This window comes from Giraffa tippelskirchi, chromosome 11, assembly GCF_054371585.1.
Source record: "Giraffa tippelskirchi isolate mGirTip1 chromosome 11, T2T-mGirTip1v1.2.pri, whole genome shotgun sequence".
Lineage (NCBI taxonomy): Eukaryota > Metazoa > Chordata > Mammalia > Artiodactyla > Giraffidae > Giraffa > Giraffa tippelskirchi.
This window is the reverse complement of record NC_137285.1, coordinates 62,211,102-62,232,685: the sequence shown is the minus strand read 5'-3', so window position 1 is coordinate 62,232,685 and position 21,584 is coordinate 62,211,102. Positions and strand designations below refer to the sequence as shown.

At 36.9% G+C, this 21,584-nt stretch overlaps 1 protein-coding gene across 8 annotated transcripts in view; it reads left to right on the top strand.

Moving 5' to 3' along the window:
* The window catches only part of FBXW7 (F-box and WD repeat domain containing 7), a 226,699-nt gene that overhangs the window by 126,033 nt on the left and 79,082 nt on the right, over positions 1-21,584 (top strand). For all 8 annotated transcript variants that reach the window (XM_081544832.1, XM_081544828.1, XM_081544834.1 and 5 more), the window contains 2 exons: positions 7,630-7,679; positions 8,288-8,854. In XM_081544832.1, the coding sequence (XP_081400958.1) occupies positions 8,357-8,854 (498 nt within the window). In that variant the 5' untranslated portion in view covers positions 7,630-7,679; positions 8,288-8,356. The remainder of the gene's footprint in view (positions 1-7,629; positions 7,680-8,287; positions 8,855-21,584) is intronic.

Genomic DNA, 21,584 nt, shown 5'->3' with positions numbered 1-21,584 from the left:
GGATCACAACAAACTGTGGAAAATTCTTCAAGAGATGGGAATACCAGACCACCTGACCTGCCTCTTGAGAAATCTGTATGCAGGTCAGGAAGCAACAGTTAGAACTGGACATGGAACAACAGACTGGTTCCAAATCGGGAAAGGAGTACGTCAAGGCTGTATATTGTCACCCTGCTTATTTAACCTTTATATGCAGAGAACATCATGAGAAACACTAGGCTGGATGAAGCACAAGCTGGAATCAAGATTGCCAGGAGAAATATCAATAACCTCAGATACGCGGATGACACCACCCTTATGGCAGAAAGTGAAGAGGAACTAAAGAGCCTCTTGAAAGTGAAAGAGGAGAGTGAGTGAAAAAGTTGGCTTAAAGCTCAACATTCAGAAAACTAAGATCATGGCATCTGGTCCCATCACTTCATGGGAAATAGATGGGGAAACAGTGGAAACAGTGTCAGACTTTATTTTTGGGGGCTCCAAAATCACTGCAAATGGTGACTGCAGCCATGAAATTAAAAGGCACTTGCTCCTTGGAAAGAAAGCTATGACCAACCTAGACAGCATATTAAAAAGCAGAGACATTACTTTGCCAACAAAGGTCCATCTAGTCAAAGCTATGATTTTTTTCAGTAGTCACATATGAATGTGAGAATTGAACTATAAAGAAAGTTGAGGGCTGAAGAATTGATGGTTTTGAACTGTGGTGTTGGAGAAGACTCTTGAGAGTCCCTTGGACTGCAAGGAGATCCAACCAGTCCATCCTAAAGGAAATCAGTCCTGAATATTCACTGGAACGACTGATGTTCAAGCTGAAACTCCAATACTTAGGCCACCTGATGTAAAGAGCTGACTCATTTGAAAAGACCCTGATGCTGGGAAGGATTGAAGGCAGGAGGAGAAAGGGCTGACAGAGGGTGAGATGGTTGGATGGCATCACTGACTCAATGGACATGAGTTTGAGTCATCTCTGGGAGTTGGTGATGGACAGGGAAGCCTGGCCTGCTGTAGTCCATGGGGTCGCAAAGAGTCGGACATGACTTAGCAACTGAACTGAACTGAAAGAAATGATTATTTTAAATAAGATTATTAGGAGAAGTGCATTTATTAGAGGATGTTTGAAAAGAGTCCTAAGGAAAATAATGGAAAGAACCATGCAGATATATGAGGGAGAGAATTCAGGCAAAAACTTTATCCAGTGCAGAGAGACTCTGAGTTAGCAGCGTATTTTCCTCTTTCAGAAACAGCAAGGACAGAAAGAGTGGAGCAAAGTGAAAAAGAGAATAGCAGAATATGAGCTCAGAGTGGTGGGATGGCATATATCATACAAGGCCTAACAGGCAACAATTGTTTAAAAAATGACTTTCGCTGTGAGTGAGATGGGAAGTTCTTGGTGGATTTTGAGTAGCAGAGTGATACTGCTGCTGCTGCCGCTAAGTCGCTTCAGTCGTGTCCGGCTCTGTGTGACCCCATAGACGGCAGCCCTCCAAGCTCCCCCGTCCTTGGGATTCTCCAGACAAGAACACTGGAGCGGGTTGCCATTTCCTCCTCCAGTAGAGTGATACTAAGTAAGTGGTATTTAGAATGTATTCCAGATACTTACTTTTAATCAGTTTGAGCAGAGTGATTAATAATAGATATTAATTTGTCATACAGAGAGTTCAGAATATGAAGCTGGAGTTTTACTAAGTGGTGTGGTCAGAGAAGAAATCTTGGTGATTAGGGAAGCTTTTTTAGGATTCAGGCACAAACCGAACCTGCTTACAGAAAGGGATTCCAAGCTTTGCTGATCAGTACAATTTGGTTGATTTTCCTGCCATCTGTGTCTTAAAACTTCTTAAATGACTGTAGATCAATCATAGTGGTTTCTGAAAATGTTAGTATTGCACAGTCCTATGGAGGCTTTGGCAAATTTCTTAGATCACCCACTGTATGTCAGATAACCAGTATTCCTCAGTGACTACTGTGATTTCAAAGTTAGTCTTTGCCTGGGAATCTTCTTTGGAGGCTCACAACTCTAATTTCCTCTGAGTAGGCTCTCAGAGCTCACTTTAACAGGTATACTGTGCCTGCTATAACTCCTTTAGGCAGCCTAATATAAGCAGTTCAAATGGTTATGAATAATCAAACGTCTTTTGTGAAACAGTGTTCATAAGAAACTGTTAAAAGTTCATGAAAAACTTTAAAAAAAAACACTGAAATTAGGTCTGAAGTGCTGTTAAATTAACCAGCTATAATGACTAAAAGTCACCTATATTTTCTAGAACTTGGGGAAAGTCACAGAGTATTTTTCTCTTTTATCTCAGTAACCTAATTATTGAATTTTTTTGAATAGCAGTTATCATAATCAGTTCAGTTCAGTTGCTCAGTCATGTCCGACTCTTTGCAACCCCACGGACTGAAAAATACCAGGCCTCCCTGTCCATCACCAACTCCTGGAGCTTGCTCAAACTCATGTCCATCGAGTCGGTGCTGCCATCCCACCATCTCATCTTCTGTTGTCTCCTTCTCCTCCTGCCTTCAATCTTTCCCAGCATCAGAGTCTTTTCAAATGAGTCAGTTCTTTGCATCATGTGGCCAAAGTATTGGAGTTTCAGCTTCAGCATCAGTCCTTCCAATGAATATTCAGAACTGATTTCCTTTAGGATGGACTGGTTGGATCTCCTTGCAGTTCAAGGGATTCTCAAGAGTCTTCTCCAACACCACAGTTCAAAAGCATCAATTCTTCAACACTCAGCTTTCTTTATAGTCCAACTCTCACATCCATACATGACCATTGGAAAACCCATAGCTTTGACTAGCATCTCTTCCTTTAGATGCCCTTAGTTCAGGCCTGTCTGGACTTTCATGTTGCCAGGAGAAGCCTGTGCTCCCCATTTAATAGGAGGAGAAGTGGTATCCCTGCTCCCGTTTCTGTCTCCAGCCATTATTTTACACAAAGTCTTAATATGGGCTATCTGCTCTTTTGAATCATATGTGAAAAATTTAGTGATGAATACCTATATTCAGCTTTTAATTTCTTTGATCATTTATCCTTTGTAATTTACCAGAACTGTAGCAATAAATAAGTAGTGCTGTGGCTTCTTCACAGATAGATATCTCAGAATACTGTGTGGCTCTTGAATCACAATCGGTGTACTTACTACAGGATTTAGATGCAGTAGGTAAATCCAGCCTCATTATTTGAAGGTTCTTCATTTGTGAATTTGCGTACTCATTAAAATTTATTTGTAGCACCAAAATTCAGTGCTTGTGGTACTTTGACAGTAACTTGTAGATGTCTGCATGCACAGAGGAGCAGAGTGTTTGAGTCACCTTCAGGGATGTTTCCATCTGAGGTTGAACAAACTGATATTCTGCTTTCTTGTTTCAGCTTTCAGACTCTAAACAGGTGTCCATCTCATGGTCTGTTTAGTGAGATATGTTTCACTGAAAGCTTGTCATTCTTGTTATGGGTGATTTTGCTGTTCAAAACGATCCCTAAGCTGCATTGAGGTGCTGTCTGGTGTTGTGATGTGCCTTATGGAGAGCATACATGTTAGCTAAGCTTCATTCAGGCTTGAGTTTATAGTCCTGTTGACTGACTTCAGTGTTAATGAATCTATTATATATTATTAATAAATAGCATGTCTTTAAATAGAAATACACATATGGAAAGATTATGTATTGATCAGTTGGCAAAAATATGACGAGGCTTGCAGGAACTTAATCCTGTCTTTCTATTAGAAACACTTGTTTGGTATTTATGGCAACTTTATAGAACACAGTTACTATGAATAATGAAATTTAATTAAGCATAGTGATTTATAGAGACTTTAGGTATAACCATTTCATCATTCTTTCTCTTTGAAACCATTGTTTTAGATTTGTTTAAATACATGCATAAAGAGTTGTACTGTAAAATTTAATTTTACCGTAGGTTCAGATTAAAAGTCATTGATTAACATTCTAAACATTATCCTCTAGAAAATTATGGGCTTCCCAGGTCGTTCAGTGTAAAGATTCCACCTGCCAATGCAGGAGATGCAAGAGATGCACGTTCAATCCCTGGGTTGGGAAGATCCCCTGAAGAAGGTAATGACAACCCACTCCAGTATTCTTGACTGGAAAATTCCCTGAACGGAGGAACCTGGCAGACTACAGTCCATGGAGTTGCAAAGAGTTGGACACGACTGAGCACACATGCTCTAGAAAATTAATATGTGTCTGAAATATATATACTGAGTGCTCAGTGAGTGTTTTAGAGTAATAATCTTCTAGCATTGTAGTGATTCTGGTTTTGGAGAAGAGGTCAGTATCAGTGTTAGGACTTTGGCATATTTAGTTATGCAGACTGAGGCACATGAAAGAAAGCCCAGTTGAATGTCAGTTTCTGGTTCCTGCTTTGCTTTTTGCTATCTTGAAGCTAGCAAACTTGAAAAATACTTAATCTCTTTGAACTCTTTCACTTTGTCTGTGAAGTGAGGAGAGTTTTCGATTTAAAAATTTCTATGATTTTCTCTTTTCAGTATTATTCTTGAAATCATTCTTTAAATCATTTCCATTCTCATCATGCTCAGTTGTCAAAAAATTATGCAATTTAATGTCAAAATATATTAGCCATCAGAGTTTGTTTTATCGACCTCAGGTTCAGTCTCACTGGTTATTGGTAAAAATGTAAGTCATGTATTTGATATATCTTAACATCGTATACCGATAAGAAGAAATAAAAGAACACTCTTAAAGTTTACATAATTTTTTTTTGGGCATACGATTCTGTTTGTTGGTGTTTGTGTTACATATGACACAAGCATCCTAAATCATGCAGCAAGTTTTCTCTAAAAGAGTTTAAAATTAGAATTTTGAAAAGCACAAATGTGCTTTTATTAATACCCTATTTATGAACATTGCCTGTGTGGCAGTTTTCAAGTTTTAGATTATGGGTGCTTAAGTTTTGTTTTGTTTTTTTTAATAAACTATTTTAACTATCTTTAAAATTTTTCCCCCTTAAAAGTATTTAATAGTTGATTCTGATTTCCTATTAATTATTAGTTGTTTATTATTTGAATTGTGTTATTGGCTTATTTAATAGATTATTATTAGAAAGAACAAATTTCCTAAAATATTGTTTTTTAAATTAATACCAACAGAAAGTGAATTTTTTTCTCTTATTTTCTATATATTTATTACTGTTTTCCACTCTCAAAATGAGTCAGAGAAATCCAACCCAATAAAATATGATGCATAAAAATTTTATGTAAATCTATCAATTAGATATTTTCAGCCTCTTCAGATATTCTAGAATTCTTGTAATTTGACTTTCCACTTTGTTATTACATATTTTTTATTGACTGTGCTTTAAATCTGATTCTTCTACTTGGATTTACCGTTATTGACCAGGCAGGTCTATCTATAAGAATCTGTATTACTTTGAAATCTGTTTAAATGCCACACTGTAAATATGAGTCAGTTATTTTTATTGGCTTAACACATTTCTTCTCTGTTCTCCTCAATATAACACTCAAGTTATACAATGATAGTCATTTGTGTTGTTATTGTTCATAATTGAGAAGTGTTCTTTGTTGACCAATACTGGTACTATTTTAGAAATGCCAGTTATAAACTTTCTATTTGTTGATTTTGTTGATAGGTCAACTGCTTACCAACAGTCTCCTCTCTTCTTTACACACATTCTTTATGATTTGTTTTATGACCTTTGTTCTCTCTTTTTTTTTTTTTTGGTAAGTTGTTCTTAATATGTCATTTAATCTGTATCAATCTTGTAAAAATATGCCTGTTAGGTCCGGTACACAAAGAGCAACTTTTTTGGAGCTTGCATTATACCAGGCAATGTCTCTTACTTCATGCATGTTCAGTGCGTCAATATCCAAGTAGAAAATGTTCTCCTTAGTGTTAGGAGAGCTAAACTTTAGATACAGTTACTAAAGCAAGATTTTGATTGTAGCTTTCAAGAAAACCTATGTATATCAGATTTACCTTTATATACATAGAGGTACTGCATGCGTGCATGCATGTGTATGTGTGTGTGTATTTTTCATTTATGTAGGTCACTGTTTTTCAATCTGTTATTTTTAACCTGACTTCCTTCCAACTGTTCCCACATTAAGAGCTATGGTGAAAGAGATAAATTTCAAGTATTTATTTAATACTATTTTGCTTTTCCATCTATCACCATGAATGTAGTATCCTTTTTTTAAATTACCCCTTTTCCTAACTTTTGAAGTCTTTCTCATCATCCCATTTTAATTATTAAGGATATAATTTCACAGTTTTTTCTATATCTTGATTACACGATCAACTTCCTTTGTTTTGTGCTGTATCATTCTTGTCAGTGTATAGATATTCTGCTAGTTCTCTAGTCTTAAAGAATAAAATCTTCTCTTGACCCCATTTTCCTACCAATTTCCACTCCCTTTCTTTTGTTCCGTTTTGCATCAAACTCCAACCTTGTCCACGCCCACCATGTCTGTTCTCTTTTGCCAGTTTCTTAATTCCACTTTTATCAGTATCAGACTTCAGCTAATAGAAACCACTTCTGTAGTAGTGACTTCCCTGTTACTGAATGCAGTGGTCAGTTCTTTGTCTTCATCCTACTTCATCTATCAGCCATACGTGTCATCATTTACTTCCTCCTGCTGGATAAGCTTTCTTAACTTGGCTTCACCAGGACCATTCTTTCTTGGTTTTCCTACTTAGTCATCTTTGCTGGCTACTCCTCTTCTTTTAGGATGATGAAGTGTCTCAGGAGTCCATCTTTAAAACTCTTTCTGTGTTTGAACTTCTAGTGTTAATTAGAATTTAAGCATTTTCCCCCCAACTGTAGCTTATTTCTTAGATTCTTGATTATAGAAAAGAAAATGAAATATTGCTGTTTTAAAATTATCTTTTGGACTTTCTTGACCCCATCTTAAAGCTTGCAGTGAGATCTGTGGACCTTTGGGAGAGTGACCATCTATTGGCAAGGATTGGAAAAGTGGATAAGGCTGTTTTATTTCAAGATCATTGTAACATGAAGTAGTTACTCTTGGGGCAGGATAGAAAATGAATATTGTATTTCCTTCTCTTGAAATCCTGAAAGATATTTTTTAAAGGAATTTTGCATGAACTTGTGTAATGTGTTGGCATTATTTTCTGTAACCTCAATTATGTCCATATAGACATTTGCAAAGGATGAAATCTAAGAAGGAACATTATGAAAAGATTCTATATCAGATCAAATTTTAAAGCCACTGTTAAAAACATAAATGTAAACATGCTTGATACATAAAATTTGAGAAATACAGTAAAAATTGAGTTAAAGCACCTATAATACCACTGCCTAAATGCAGTTTATATTTTGAAATATTGTTTTCAATCTAGTCATTATGCAGTTTAAAAATCATTCTATGATCATATAATGTCCTGCATTTTGCCCTTAGCATAGTATAACATGCATGTTTTCATAAATTTTTTTATGAGCATCATGTTTAGATGTGTTTAGTTCAGATATACTAAATATGTCCTGTCTCATGGGCTCCTCTGTCTTGAACATTTGGGTTTTGATTATTTTAATTTGCATTTATTTTTATTTTTTGTTTTTGTGGATAAAGCTGCAGTGAGTATCCTCTGCATCACTTTTTTTTTCTGTTTTAGGATTACTTCCTTAGGATAGATTGCCAGAAGTGGAGTGACTGGGTCAGAGGGTATGAACTTATGAATTTTTTTTTTCTTTTCTTTTCTTTGAAATAAACTTTTTAATTTATTTGATGTCTGGTTGATTCATATTCATTATGAAAAACAAAAAGCATAGTGATTATATTTGGTAACTTTCAGAAAACTGTCTAAAGGCAAACTTCTGTGATCAGAAAAGTTTGGGAAATTCCTAAGGTAAAAAAAAAAAAGCCTTTTAATCTTGATTTATCTCAGCATTTCCTGTACTTAACTGAGCATTGAATAGATTTTTGTGATATACTTCTTAACATTTTGTGGAAGTTTGACGAAGGGTATAGTTTATGAGCTACTGATCTAAAATTTAAGAATATTTTGTTCGTTAGATTGTGCTGTGTTGGTCAAAGCAAATAAACTATAAACCTTTGTTCTAAAATTATTTTTAAAAGGAGATTAAAATAAAGCTATTTACTATATGATTTTTGTGTGTCTTTATAAAGTCTCATAACTTTTATAATTTAAAGTTTCTATTCTAATACTTTTTACAATCTGTATTAAAATTTGGAATACAGACATATAACATAAAAGTAGAAGATAATGTAGATTGTAAAAACCTTTCTTCCCCCCTCGTTTTTCTCTACAGAATGTGAAAACCTTTGCATCTTCTGATAGTCTAGCCAAGGTCCAAGAAGTGGCAAGCTGGCTTTTGGAAATGAATCAGGAACTGCTCTCTGTGGGCAGCAAAAGACGACGCACGGGAGGCTCTCTGAGAGGCAACCCTTCCTCAAGCCAGGCCGATGAGGAGCAGATGAACCGCGTGCTGGAGGAGGAGCCGCAGCAGCTCAGGCACCAGGAGGAGGAGCACACCGCCAGGAACGGTGAAGTCGTCGGGGCAGAACCGAGGCCAGGAGACCGGAATGATGCCCAGCAAGCGCAGCTGGAAGAGAACAACAACCGGTTCATTTCGGTAGATGAGGACTCCTCCGGGAACCAGGAGGAGCAAGAGGAAGACGAAGAACATGCTGGAGAACAAGATGAGGAGGAGGAAGAGGAAGAGGAAATGGACCAGGAGAGCGATGACTTTGATCAGTCGGATGACAGCAGCAGGGAGGATGAGCATACGCATAGTAACAGTGTCACAAACTCTCACAGTATCGTGGACCTGCCTATTCACCAGCTCTCCTCCCCGTTCTATACAAAGACAACAAAAGTGAGTACATGTAGTCTGCCCTTCACCTGAGAAGCTTTACGTATCCATGTTAATTGTAGTGAAACCTTCCTCATAGTCTCTGTATCATTGCAAAATTAATCTTCGGTTGTGTAGTAATAAAATGAACCCGTTTTTCTTTTTTTAACAGAAGATATTAGAAATCCTGGTAATGGGACAGTGTTATTAAATGGAGAGAAGGCTCCTATTACTATGAAAAATCATTAATACCCAATTTCATCATCAGTTTTGTCCCTGGGACAGGGGTTAATAGGTTGTGTGCAGTCGAGAGGGTTGGAGTGAAACATGATTTGTGTAGATGGAGTAGTGAAGGATCTTACTTAACCAAGTGCAACTGGTCTGATGGGCTGTGCACTCACAGGCCTTACCCATGGCACAAGTTACTAGAAGTGACCTCAAATTAGTTTTCTTATTATGGTGATTATTAAGGTATATTCTTTGTAAACAGTTTTCTCTCTGTCATGTAAACAAGATGAAATTGCTGTTTGAATGTTAGTATTTGGTTATTGGGGAAATCTGAGTATTTTCAAAAGTTAAAATACTCTAGACACCGACATGTTTAAGATTATGAAATGTGTTTTCTGCAGTATAGAACAATAAGAATGTATGGTGCTATCTTCACTGCTCTTCTTCTTCTAGTTATTTTATTAAAATGAAACCATTTTGGAACCCCAGAGGAATTGGGTTTTTTCCTGACTCCATGTTAGTGGAGCACTCCATTTGCTTCTCCTCACAGTTTGAATACTAACCACAGGGTAACTACACCATTTTGGTTGGCGTTAGACAGTGAAAAATAGGAGATAATATGAAGATACACTTAGATTCCCAAGTTTCTGTCAAGTTTCTGCCACTGTTTCCCTTGCTTATAGTTTTCCTTTCTCTTGCCTTTCCTGGGAGATAGCTCTGTTGTATCTGCCTCCTTATCCCACTTAGTTGGTGGTAGCTCATGAAATTAGTCATAGACATGTTTTAAAAGGTGGGCATTTAGACTCCTGTCTAAACTGGAGGAATCCTATCAATTCAGAGACTTAATAACTAATCTAGTGCTGAGAAAAAAAATCCATTTTATACAGTCTTTGGAGGCTGTGCCAGAGTTAGAGACTGGATACACTCTTACTATCCACAACTGCTTCCCAGAATTATCCTTGCTGGATAGGCAGGGAGCTGCTGTCTGAGGGGGAAGGGGCAAGTGTTTGGGAAACTGCAGTAAATATGGAATTGCCAGTGCTAATTCTTTGCCGTGGCATAGGGACTTATTTCCTCAAAACATTCCTGGGTATATCACTTTAAATTGCGGGCAGGGACTGTGGAGAGAAAGCAGCATTTCTCTCACTTCCCAGTCTTCCTGTTATCTTCCCTTTCCTCCATCAAATTATAGTCAAAATGAAATGATACAGTGTTTGGACTTTGCTTCCAACTAATACCAAAGGGAAGAAAAGGAAGGAGGGTATAGACTGGGCACGAGTGGCTAATTGCTGAAGCTGGTTTATAGGGACATGGAGTTCGTGGCTATTCTACATAGTTTACAAAGTATGTTTAAAGTTTTCTGTAATAAAAATTAAGTTGTAAAGACTATGAATACACACACACCCAGAGTTGAAAATAGAAGTTTTCTTTATGTATCTTGGTCTTATTGACTAGCTCCTAAGTCAACAAAGTGCTGACTTCTCTTCTGCATCGAATTTTATTTTCTCTATATTTTGATGCTATTGAATTTACAGGAAATTCAATAAGACATCATGTCAATTTTGCTGGAGTTAGAATTTATCTTAATCAATATCTCAGGCAGTGTTGCTATCTAATGGTCTATATAAAGAGGAGAGAAAGTAAGAGGAATTATACTCAGAATGAAGGAGGTATGTAGCATAACTTCTATCCTGTTTTCCCCTCAGGCTTCTTCGCTTATAGATCTTTATGTTTGCATGCTTTCTGGTTCTTTATTATTTAAGAATTAGATAAAAATCATGACTATCCTTATAGAATAGACTGTGAGTTAAACATATCTTTGGAAAGGAGCATTTTAACTCAAATAATACCATACTTATTTTACAGACATTAAAAATAAATATTGACTGAAGTAGTTTATCCTCATACTCTCACTTGCTTACTTTTAAATTTTATTTATTTTGCCCATAAACAACATACAAACAGATTTAACATCATCCTCTTTAACCTGACTTGACCAGCAATACAATAGCTTAGACACTTGAATACTTTCATTGCTATATCATTTTTGCTTCGCCTTGTGAATTTTAAACTCTTTCTAAAATATGTTTATCCCTAATTTCCTTAGCTTGTCTGCAGGTTTACATTTTACTTAGTTGATTTGATCTAAGAAGGAACGGGCTTCAGCTGGTGGTTTTCATCCCTCTTCCCACCCCTGTCTCGAGGTGTTGACGTGGGGCTTTGGCTTGAACACTGCCAGTGCAGCCCCACCTTGCCGGTAAGGCTCGGATCTTTCAGAGTGCAATTCGCTCAGTTCATGTCCCCATCTCTGGATCTCTCTTCCTCAAAGTTCTTAAAAGAGGGAGTTTATATATATCACCTTCTAAGGCTTCAATTGGAGGAAGAGGGGTTTAGTATTTAATTGCATTATCTTATTTAAGAAAGAAGTTTATTCAAAGCTAAGCCTTTCTCAACAATGCAAAGCTATCAATGAGTTCTGCTGCATTTTAAATTAACAACTAGAAAGGCAGCTAGACTAAACACACCATTGTCCTAAAGGAGAAGTCATCATAATGTTCAGTAGGAAAACTTACAGCACACAGATTTGATGGGTGCTTTATCTTTCCCTTCCCTTCAAGATAAAACTGTAAACAGAACTTTAGATATGTCTCATACAGATAGCTACCTCCTTAAAAACAAACATACTGAATTCAAGTCTGTTTCCCCTTGTAACTCTTGAGTTGTGAATACAAATCATTGTGTTGTACACACAAGGCCACAGTAGGGCTAGATGTGATTGTGTGTATGTGAGAGAGAGAGTGACTGTGTTTGTGTAACACGCTTTTGATATGCCATTCACTTTTAGGTCATTTGCCTTCATAAATATGGCAAGAAAAATATAAAACTATTTGATTGCCAAGACAGAGGTGCCCTTCTACAAAGTAGGATGTCAGTCTGAAATTAGCTTGTTTCCCATTTTGTTTGTTCTTGAAACTCTTCAAGAACATTCCCAACAACACTTTATTTTTTCAACAACATTTTAAAAGCATCACCTAGTACTGTGTTGCTTCAAAAGAAAATATCAGTCACCCATGTGTATAAATCCTTTAAATATAGTAAATAGGGGAAAACTCTCATTATTTCAAAATTATTTTTTGAGCAGCTCTTAACTACTGATTATTATAAACATGACACTTTAAACTATTGATCATTATAAACACAAGACACTTTTACAGATATTACCCTAAGCCACGGTTTCTTTTAAATCTTATTAAACCATGACTTCAGAGAAGAGTAGAGATGTAATAGTTATTTTAAAAAGTCCATTACAGTTTTACCCAGTGTATCTTTCAAATGTTGTGTGTGTGTGGGGGGCAGTTTCTTAAACATAACCTTTGGACCATTAGACTTAATTATTTGTCATGCCTGAACATGCTATATATATACAAATATATTAATGAGAAAAGCCATTTTTGGTGCTTCATTGCATTAATCTTTTAAAGCATAATGGAAACTATCAAAACTCTTAGGGCAATCTGTTTTCCACCTAGTCACCAAAGGTTTATTCTAATGGGACCCTATGTCCATAATATCAGTTAGAAATTCCAGATTTTCGTAATGTTAAAAGTCAAGGGTAGTAGCAGTCAAGAATTGGTGTTGATTATGTCTGTATTGTATGCAAGTGCCTATGACAGTTAAGTAAGCCAAGCTGGTAGAGAGGCCAGCACCCCAAAATTTCACTGTGTAAGTGACAAGAGATTTTAAGTCAGATCTGCCTAATTAAAAAGAAAACAAACAAACCCTTTTCTTTCCATGTGCTGTGCTGACCCCTATGGTAGAATTTGTCAAACATTACGAAACAAGATTTTCAGAATACAAGTCTCTAGGTTCTAGACTCTGGAGTGTGATGGCTTTCTAATACCATATCACATTTTAAGTCAACAGAACTGTGCTTTGGAAAGCACAGATTGCATAGTTAGGTGCTTTCCTTTGTGATATTTAATGACTGTTGAACTTATGAGGACTCAAGGCTAAAGTTGTAACAGGAAGAAGTGACAATTTGAGGCTGATAACATACCAGTCTCTCTGGAGTCCATCAGATGTGCTTCTTAATTAGGGATTGTGTGCTATTTCTGTAAATTTTGTTAGTCTGCTTGCAAATTCTAAATTCAACTTGCTTCCCCAGGTCCGAATGCCCATCTCTTCCCTGGGTCAACGGCCTTACCATATTTTTAAAAAACAAGAACTCATTTGTTTGAAGAGATGCCTAGCTCATACAAAAGACTCCTTTCCCATATTTAGTGTAGAGTGTCAAGTCATTTTCTACTAAAATGAAAAGCAAATAAGATTACCATCAGACCAGGTCTCGTATCCTCCTGATCTTTTACGAAGAGAACCATATTTGAGCACTGATTTATGCTTCTCCCATGTCTATCATAGTGCCTTCTATTTGTTCTCACATAACTTCATTCCTTACCTCTAATCTGGCTTTTCCCCATCCTGATTGTCAGGTTTCTCCTGGTAGCTAAGCGATTGTGTGTGTGTCTGTGGTCCCCCTCCATGTGGCATGCGGGATCTTAGTTCCCCAACCAGGAATCAAAGCTGAGGCGTGCCCTGCAGTGGAAGCCCACAGCCTTAACCACTGGACCACCAGGGAAGTCCCTAAGCAGATTATTTTTCAGTCCTTTCCCCCTCAAATAAGACATAAGTGTTCTGAATATATATATCTACATCTATCTGTCTGTCTGTATTCAAAGAAGCAGTACGTCTAGTGTCTGGGGGCCTGGGACGTTTTCTTGTCTCTAGGTTCTGAACAACAGAGGAGCTGGGCGCAAGGGTCACTCGCCAGTCGGGGAATCAGAATTACAGTTTTGTTTCCAGTCCAGCATCTCCCAACCACTCCCTTGAGCCAGAGTAAGTGGCAAACTTTGTAGGACAGCGTGGCTAACATCCGAAATCTAATAGGGCTCTGAATTCTCCTGTATTTAGGTAGAGTTCTAGAAAACAGTGACCACATCAGGAAGTCCCTGACCTTGTCTTCATGTAAGACAAGGAACCAGATTTCAAATTCTGTTAGTTGGAGAGAGGTCCAGAGGACAGTTACATTGAACACAGTTTCAAATATGTGGAGAGGATGGTGAAAGCTGACAGAAGGGGACACACTGGAGGAGATGAGTTCCCCTTACCATAGTAGAGTGAAAAGAGCTTTTCAGACTTGAGCTTGAATTCTGGTTTTGCTACTCATTATATGGCAATAAATATACAGTCTCAATGAATTGTTTTCCTTATCTGGAAAACAAGACTATAACACCTACTTCACATGTTTTTTGTGAGGATCGAGTGAAATGATTTACGTGAAGCAAGTAGTGTAGTGCCTGGGACACGCAGGTCATTTGCAGATATAAGCCTGCAACCTCATTTCGTCTGTCTGTCTGTTATCCCTCATCCCTGATCTCTCAGAATACACTTCATTCTGCCACGCAAGATACCAATCTGTGTGCTTTTTATGACCTTTAGTATTCAGTTATCATATCACCCTCTAGTGGAAAGAGTTATTATTAGAGAAACAGATAAATGCTTTTAAAAGGATATGCAGGAAGAGTGGGAGCGTACTGTAATAAGCTGAACCCATTTCCAAGTGGATGCTTTTCACAGCTCTTTCTTATTGATAAGCATGGATCATTTCCTTCTGTTAGAATTTGTCAGTTTCTCTAAATTTCCTTCTTCTCAAACATCTGTATACTTAAATGCTTTGTGAATTTTACAACTGGATGCCAAAATGAGCTTTAGTTTATGGTCAATTTCTGACTAACTCCTGTTAGTGAAGTTTTAAAAATACTTATTAACATTATTTTAAACTGTAATAGCTCTAAATGCTGGTTATATTGAAATCTGTATCCTATTTGCTGAAAATAATGAAGTGATTATTGATTTTGATTGTAGACCAAAATAAATCTCCCCACAGAACAGAGAATTTAAAAAGCTTTTGATAGTGTTCCATTGATTTGTACTTTATGCAAATGATAAACTTTTCTGAGGTATGCACAGATACTGCAGATAGTTATACTCAAAATATTCCTGAGGCAGATTATTTTATATGTGTTTAATTAAAATGAATGATCTTTATTAATGTTGTTTTTGTTGGTGATAGGGAAGATGGTATGAAGAGGTTAAGGGGATTCTGTTTTACTTTGGTAGGTAACTCCAAAATTACGTCTCAAAGGCCCATTGCTCACCCAAGCCTCAGTCCTGCGTTTCTAGCTGTCTGTTGGATATTGTCACCTGAGTGGTCCTCTGAAAACTGAAACTACTATTTCTTTCTTCCTACCAACTTATTTTCCTCTTCAGATTTTCTAGTCTCTTAATATCCCAGCCTTCTATTCATTTGGTGAAAAAATTGTTTGACTTTTTCTTATTATCTAATTCTGTGGATCTGTGAAGAGTTTCACACATTTGAACACTTGATCTTCCTTTTTCTTACCCCCAGGCATTTGTAAGATAAAAATTGAAGGATCAGGTTTAAAAATCTTAAGAACATCTTTACTTAATGTTTCTGTTTGCACCAAGCTATAATGCCATGTCCTTGACAAGTGTTTTGGCAATATGAATGATTGGATGAATTTTTAAAAAAATAATTTTATTTTTGGCTGTGCTGGTCTTCACTGATGCATGGATTTTTCTCTAGTCGCGGTGAGTGGGGACTTCTCTTCATTGTGGTGCATGGGCTTTTTCCTGTGGTGGCTTCTCCTGTTGCACAGCATGGGCTCTAAGGCATGCAGGCTTCAGTAGCTGCAGCTCCAGGCTTGGGAGCACAAGCTCAACAGTCGTGGCACATGGGCTTAGTTAGTTGCTCTGTGGCATTTGGGATCTTCCTGGATCGGGGATCAAACCCGTGTCTTCTGTACTGGCAGGCTGACTCTTTACCACTGAGCCACCAGGGGAGTCCTGACCGGATGAATTTTCAAAAATCAATTTTTAGTTCTGTATGAATCAGTAACCTCAATCTAAGCATCTGGTTCTCCATTTCCCGCTGATGAAGCCAAATCCATAGGTGAACATTTGAAGATTTTCACAATCTTAACCAATTTCTATTTGATTTCATCTCTATTTCTCCCCTTGCCTTTAATGAACTCTAGCCAGATCTTTCAGAATCCAGGCCGAATTCCATCTCTATCTTCACACCTTCCTAGAACTAGAAAATTCAATTCCTTGAACCCATTATTTGCTCTCTACATTATGCAGTTCATTTGGTGTTATCTTGGGAATTTTGCGGTAAGTGTTGTCTTGAGTTGACATTTACTTGTTTTATTTTTTGAACAGTAGAAATTTGATGTACTTATCTCTAGTGCTGATTCATGTTGAACATTGAAGTTTCATAAATTGTAATTTGAGCAATTCTTATTTCACCTCTTAAGATGTACCCAAATTAGACTATAAATTATAAATAAGCATGCCATTTAAGTTTAGCTTAAAACTCAGATATTCAACATGAAGATAGTTACATTTCGGAATATTATAATTTTTAATTACATTTAGCAGTTGCTAATATTGCAATTAGCAATTGATTCCCCTGAGAGTTTAAGAACCATGTTGCAAAGATGCAGGAATCAATTGAAGGTAACTCATGTAGTCATTAAAAATCATGTTTTTAAAGGAAACTAAATAATAGGAAACTTTATAAATATATTTACTAAAAATATAGAACTCAAAACTATATATATAATATGATTCTAACTATGCAACAAACATATATGCATGGGAAAAGGTCAGAAAGAATAAATCAAATGTTAGAAATTATCTCTGAATGTGGTTGAATTATTTTTATGTTTTCTTCTATACTTTTCAGAATTTCCCAATCTTGTTACAACAGACGTATATTACTGTTATTTATTGGGAGAAAAACTATATCTACTAGAAACCAGTTGTTATTCTACTTAGTTTTTTTGGATAGCTTCCATAATGTATAATGCTCCAGTGGAAGACTGGATAGAAAGACATCTCTCACAAGGAAGGACATTATGTAGTCTCTTCATGAAAATGCAGCTGGATATAGTGGGGAAAAAAACTAAAACTGCCACTAGTTTCAGATGACATGTTATGTAGAAAACCCTTGAGACTCTACTAAAAAAACTTTTAGAATAAATGAATTCAGTAACATTTCAGCATAGAGGATCACTGCACAAAATCTCTTGCATTTTTATCTGCTAATACTGAAATATCAGAGAAGTGAAGAAAACAATCTTTTTTTGCAGTTGTATCAAAAAGAATAAAATACCTAGAAATTAACCAAGGAAGTGAAAGACCTGTATACTGAAAAGTGCAAAACGTTAATGAAAGAAATTGAACACAAATACAAAGGTACTCTGTGCTAATGAGTTGGAAGAATATTGTTAAAGTGTCTCAGCTGTTGGAAGCAATCTACTAAATCAGGGCAATTCCTAACAAAATTCCAATGGCATTTTTCACAGAAATAGAACAAACAATCCTAAAATTGGTATAGAACCACAAGAGACACTGAACAGTCAAAACAACCTTGAGAAAGAAGAACAAAGGTGGAAATGTCACACACCCTGATTTCAAACTAATTCTTCACATCTCTAGGACTCAGGTGCTATGCTGGCAATTCTCTAAGGTCATCTCACCACATCATTAGAGGAGTAGTAGTTAGGATGATGGTATCTTTGTTTTTAAGACATTTGTTTAGTATATGGTTTCTGCAGAGAGTTACTTAGAGTACCCCTTGACAGCACTTTTGGCTCTGCCTGAAACATGAATATCTTTCATTTAAGATGAAGCAGTTTCAGAGACTGTCTTTTAAAATATAACGCTCAACTGCTTTACCAGGGAGTCACCGTGCTTTTCCTCCCCTCTCCTATTCCCAGTGCCTCATTTCTTCAAACTAATTAATATTCAGTCTTAATCTCCTGTAAGTCTACTTTTTTACTTTGACTCTTGTCCTAAATCTCAATCCCATCTTTGACTTGTCTTCTGGGGAACACAGTTTTCATGTGTTTCTTTGCCTTGGTGGCTGTAATGAATGTCTGCCATCCATAAATTATGATAAGAGAAAACCAAGTTGGATGAATTATAGAAGTAGAATACAGAAAAAAGAAAGTGTTATTAGAGAATTTGGATTAGTTGTGTTCTAAATACCTACCTAATTTGTAGTCACGACACTATTCTTTTGTTTCTTCTTTGAAAATTTCCCTAAATTGAATACTGTTTAGTTCTAATTGAGAAACATTGTTTCTTCTCTGTTTAGGATTGGAATTTTGGGGGGAAAGGAGCTATTTTTATGTCTGTTTTATGGAAAAATCTTTAAAAACATTTCACAGTTCTTTCAGAATCTTTTGGATACTCTAAACATAAATGATAGTTCAAAAGGAAGCACATAGAAATAAAGCCATAGAAAATAAAACCTATTTGCATTTTTGTAGAAGTCATGCATTAACATGTTTAGCATACTTAGTAAATCAGAGAAAGTATTATTTTTTACTATGAAATGTCATAAATGAGTTAAGAATTCATCTGTCTCGTCATTGAACACTAGAGGGCCATATGGTACCTTATTACTGCTTTTACTGTATTTAAATATATTTAGTAGGTGCTTTTTATCTTACACTTTGTGTTATAGTACACTATTTCTTGCTCAGAATTAGAAATTAATATTTGGAGTAGTTATGTGCAGTGTCATATACTATGTGAGATACCTAGTGTTCCCTTTTTTTTTAACCAGAAGCTATCATATATTCATTTTGCTATTTTAAACCAACAGTGATAACAGAAAGTGAACAAAGACTGAGCCTTGGGATGACAATACATATGTGCCCACACTTACTGTGCTTTGGGGATATTTGTATGTTTTTTGAAAAGCTCTCAAATATCTGTGGTTAAATGCATTAAAAACAAAAGTCCTATCACTGTTGTTCAGGGCATCCTCGATGTATGTAAGAAAAGAATGGTCCCTCTGAAAGGCTATCTTTCTTGTTCAGATTTCCTCTTTTGTTAATATAGAAGGTAATATTCTTGCACATAGCCTGATCATCCTGAACTAAAGAATATTTGAGCAGATGATTCTTCTTGCTCAATTTATTTTAGTCGCTTAGGGTGAAGAAATAAGAAATATGATCTGCAGTTCCTAGACAGGTGGTATGAATGAGTGAAGAAAGTCATGACTGAGCCTCTAAGATTGTTCAAGTTCTTATGAGCTGCAGGACACGTGCCTTCCCTAAAACATACTAACATTTCAGTTAGGAAAGAAAAGCATTGTGCAGGCTCCAGAAAACACTGACCTTGAGTCACATTTGACCTCTGAATTGCTATTATCTTTGATAGCTTTTAAAAAGGAAATTCAGCATCTTAAATGTAAAGTATACACTTGGTTGAATTTCTATTTCTCCCTCAGATATACATTAGAGAACACTTGTACTATTCTTTGGCATTGCCTTTCTTTGGATTGGAATGAAAACTGACCTTTTCCAGTCCTGTGGCCACTGCTGAGTTTTCCAAATTTGCTGGCATATTGAGTGCAGCACTTTCACAGCATCATCTTTTAGGATTTGAAATAGCTCAACTGGAATTCCATCACCTCCACTAGCTTTGTTTGTAGTGATGCTTTCTAAGGCCCACTTGACTTCATATTCCAGGATGTCTGGCTCTAGGTGAGTGATCACACCATCATGATCATCTTGGTCATAAAGATCTTTTTTGTACAGTTCTTCTGTGTATTCTTGCCACCTCTTCTTAATCTCTTCTGCTTCTGTTAGGTCCATACCATTTCTGCCCTTTATTGAGCCCATCTTTGCATGAAATGTTCCCTTCGTATCTCTAATTTTCTTGAAGAGATCTCTAGTCTTTCCCATTCTATTGTTTTCCTCTGTTTCTTTGCATTGATCAGTAAGGAAGGCTTTCTTATCTCTCCTTGCTATTCTTTGAAACTCTGCATTCAAATGGGTATATCTTTCTTTATCTTCTTTGCTTTTCGCTTCTCTTCTTTTCACAGCTATTTGTAAGGCCTCCTCAGACAGCCATTTTGCTTTTTTGCATTTCTTTTTCTTGGGGATGGTCTTGATTCCTGCCTCCTGTACAGTGTCCCAAACCTCCATCCATAGTTCATCAGGTACTCTGTCTATCAGATCTAGTCCCTTAAATCTATTTCTCACTTCCACCGTATAATTGTTAGGGATTTGATTTAGGTCATACCTGAATGGTCTAGTGGTTTTCCCTACTTTCTTCAATTTAAATCTGAATTTGGCAATAAGGAGTTCATGATCTGAACCACAGTCAGCTCCCGGTCTTGTTTTTGCTGACTGTATAGAGCTTCTCCATCTTTGGCTGCAAAGAATATAATCAGTCTGATTTTGGTGTTGACCATCTGGTGATGTCCATGTGTAGAGTCTTCTCTTGTGTTGTTGGAGAAGGGTGTTTGCTATGACCAAAGTCATAGCAAAATAATGCTCAAAATTCTCCAAGCCAGGCTTCAACAATACATGAACCATGAACTTCGAGATGTTCAAGCTGGTTTTAGAAAAGGCAGAGGAACCAGAGATGAAATTGCCAACATCTACTGGATCATCAAAAAAGCAAGAGAGTTCCAGAAAACATCTATATGTGCTTTATTGACTATGCCAAAGCCTTTGACTGTGTGGATCACAATAAACTGTGGAAAATTCTGAAAGAGATGGGAATACCAGATCACCTGACCTGCCTCATGAGAAATCTGTATGCAGGTCAGGAAGCAACAGTTAGAACTGGACATGGAACAACAGACTGGTTCCAAATAGGAGAAGGAGTACGTCAAGGCTGTATATTGTCACCCTGCTTATTTAACTTATATGCAGAGTACGTCATGAGAAACGCTAGGCTGGATGAAGCACAAGCTGGAATCAAGATTGCTGGGAGAAATATCAATAACCTCAGGTATGCACATGATCCACCCTTATGGGAGAAAGTAAAGAGGAACTAAAGAGCCTCTTGATGAAAGTGAAAGAGGAGAGTGAAAATGTTGGCTTAAAACTCAACATTCAGAAAACTAAGATCATGGCATCTGGTCCCGTCACTTCATGGCAAATAGATGGGGAAACAGTGACAGACTTTATTTTTAGAGCTCCAAAGTCACTGCAGATGGTAACTGCAGCCATGAATTTAAAAGACGCTTACTCCTTGGAAGAAAAGTTATGACCAACCTAGACAGCATATCAAAAAGCAGAGACATTACTTTGCCAACAAAGGTCCGTCTAGTTAAGGCTATGGTTTTTCCAGTAGTCATGTATGGATGTGAGAGTTGGACGGGGAAGAAAGCTGAGAGCTGAAGAATTGATGCTTTTGAACTGTGGTGTTGGAGAAGACTCTTGAGAGTCCCTTGGACTGAAGACTCTTGAGAGTCCCTTGGACTGCAAGGAGATCCAACCAGCCCATCCTAAAGGAAATCAGTCCTGAATGTTCATTGGAAGAACTGATGCAGAAGCTGTAATTCCAATACTTTGGCCACCTGATGCAAAGAACTGACTCATTTGAAAAGACCTTGATGCTGGGAAATATTGAAGGC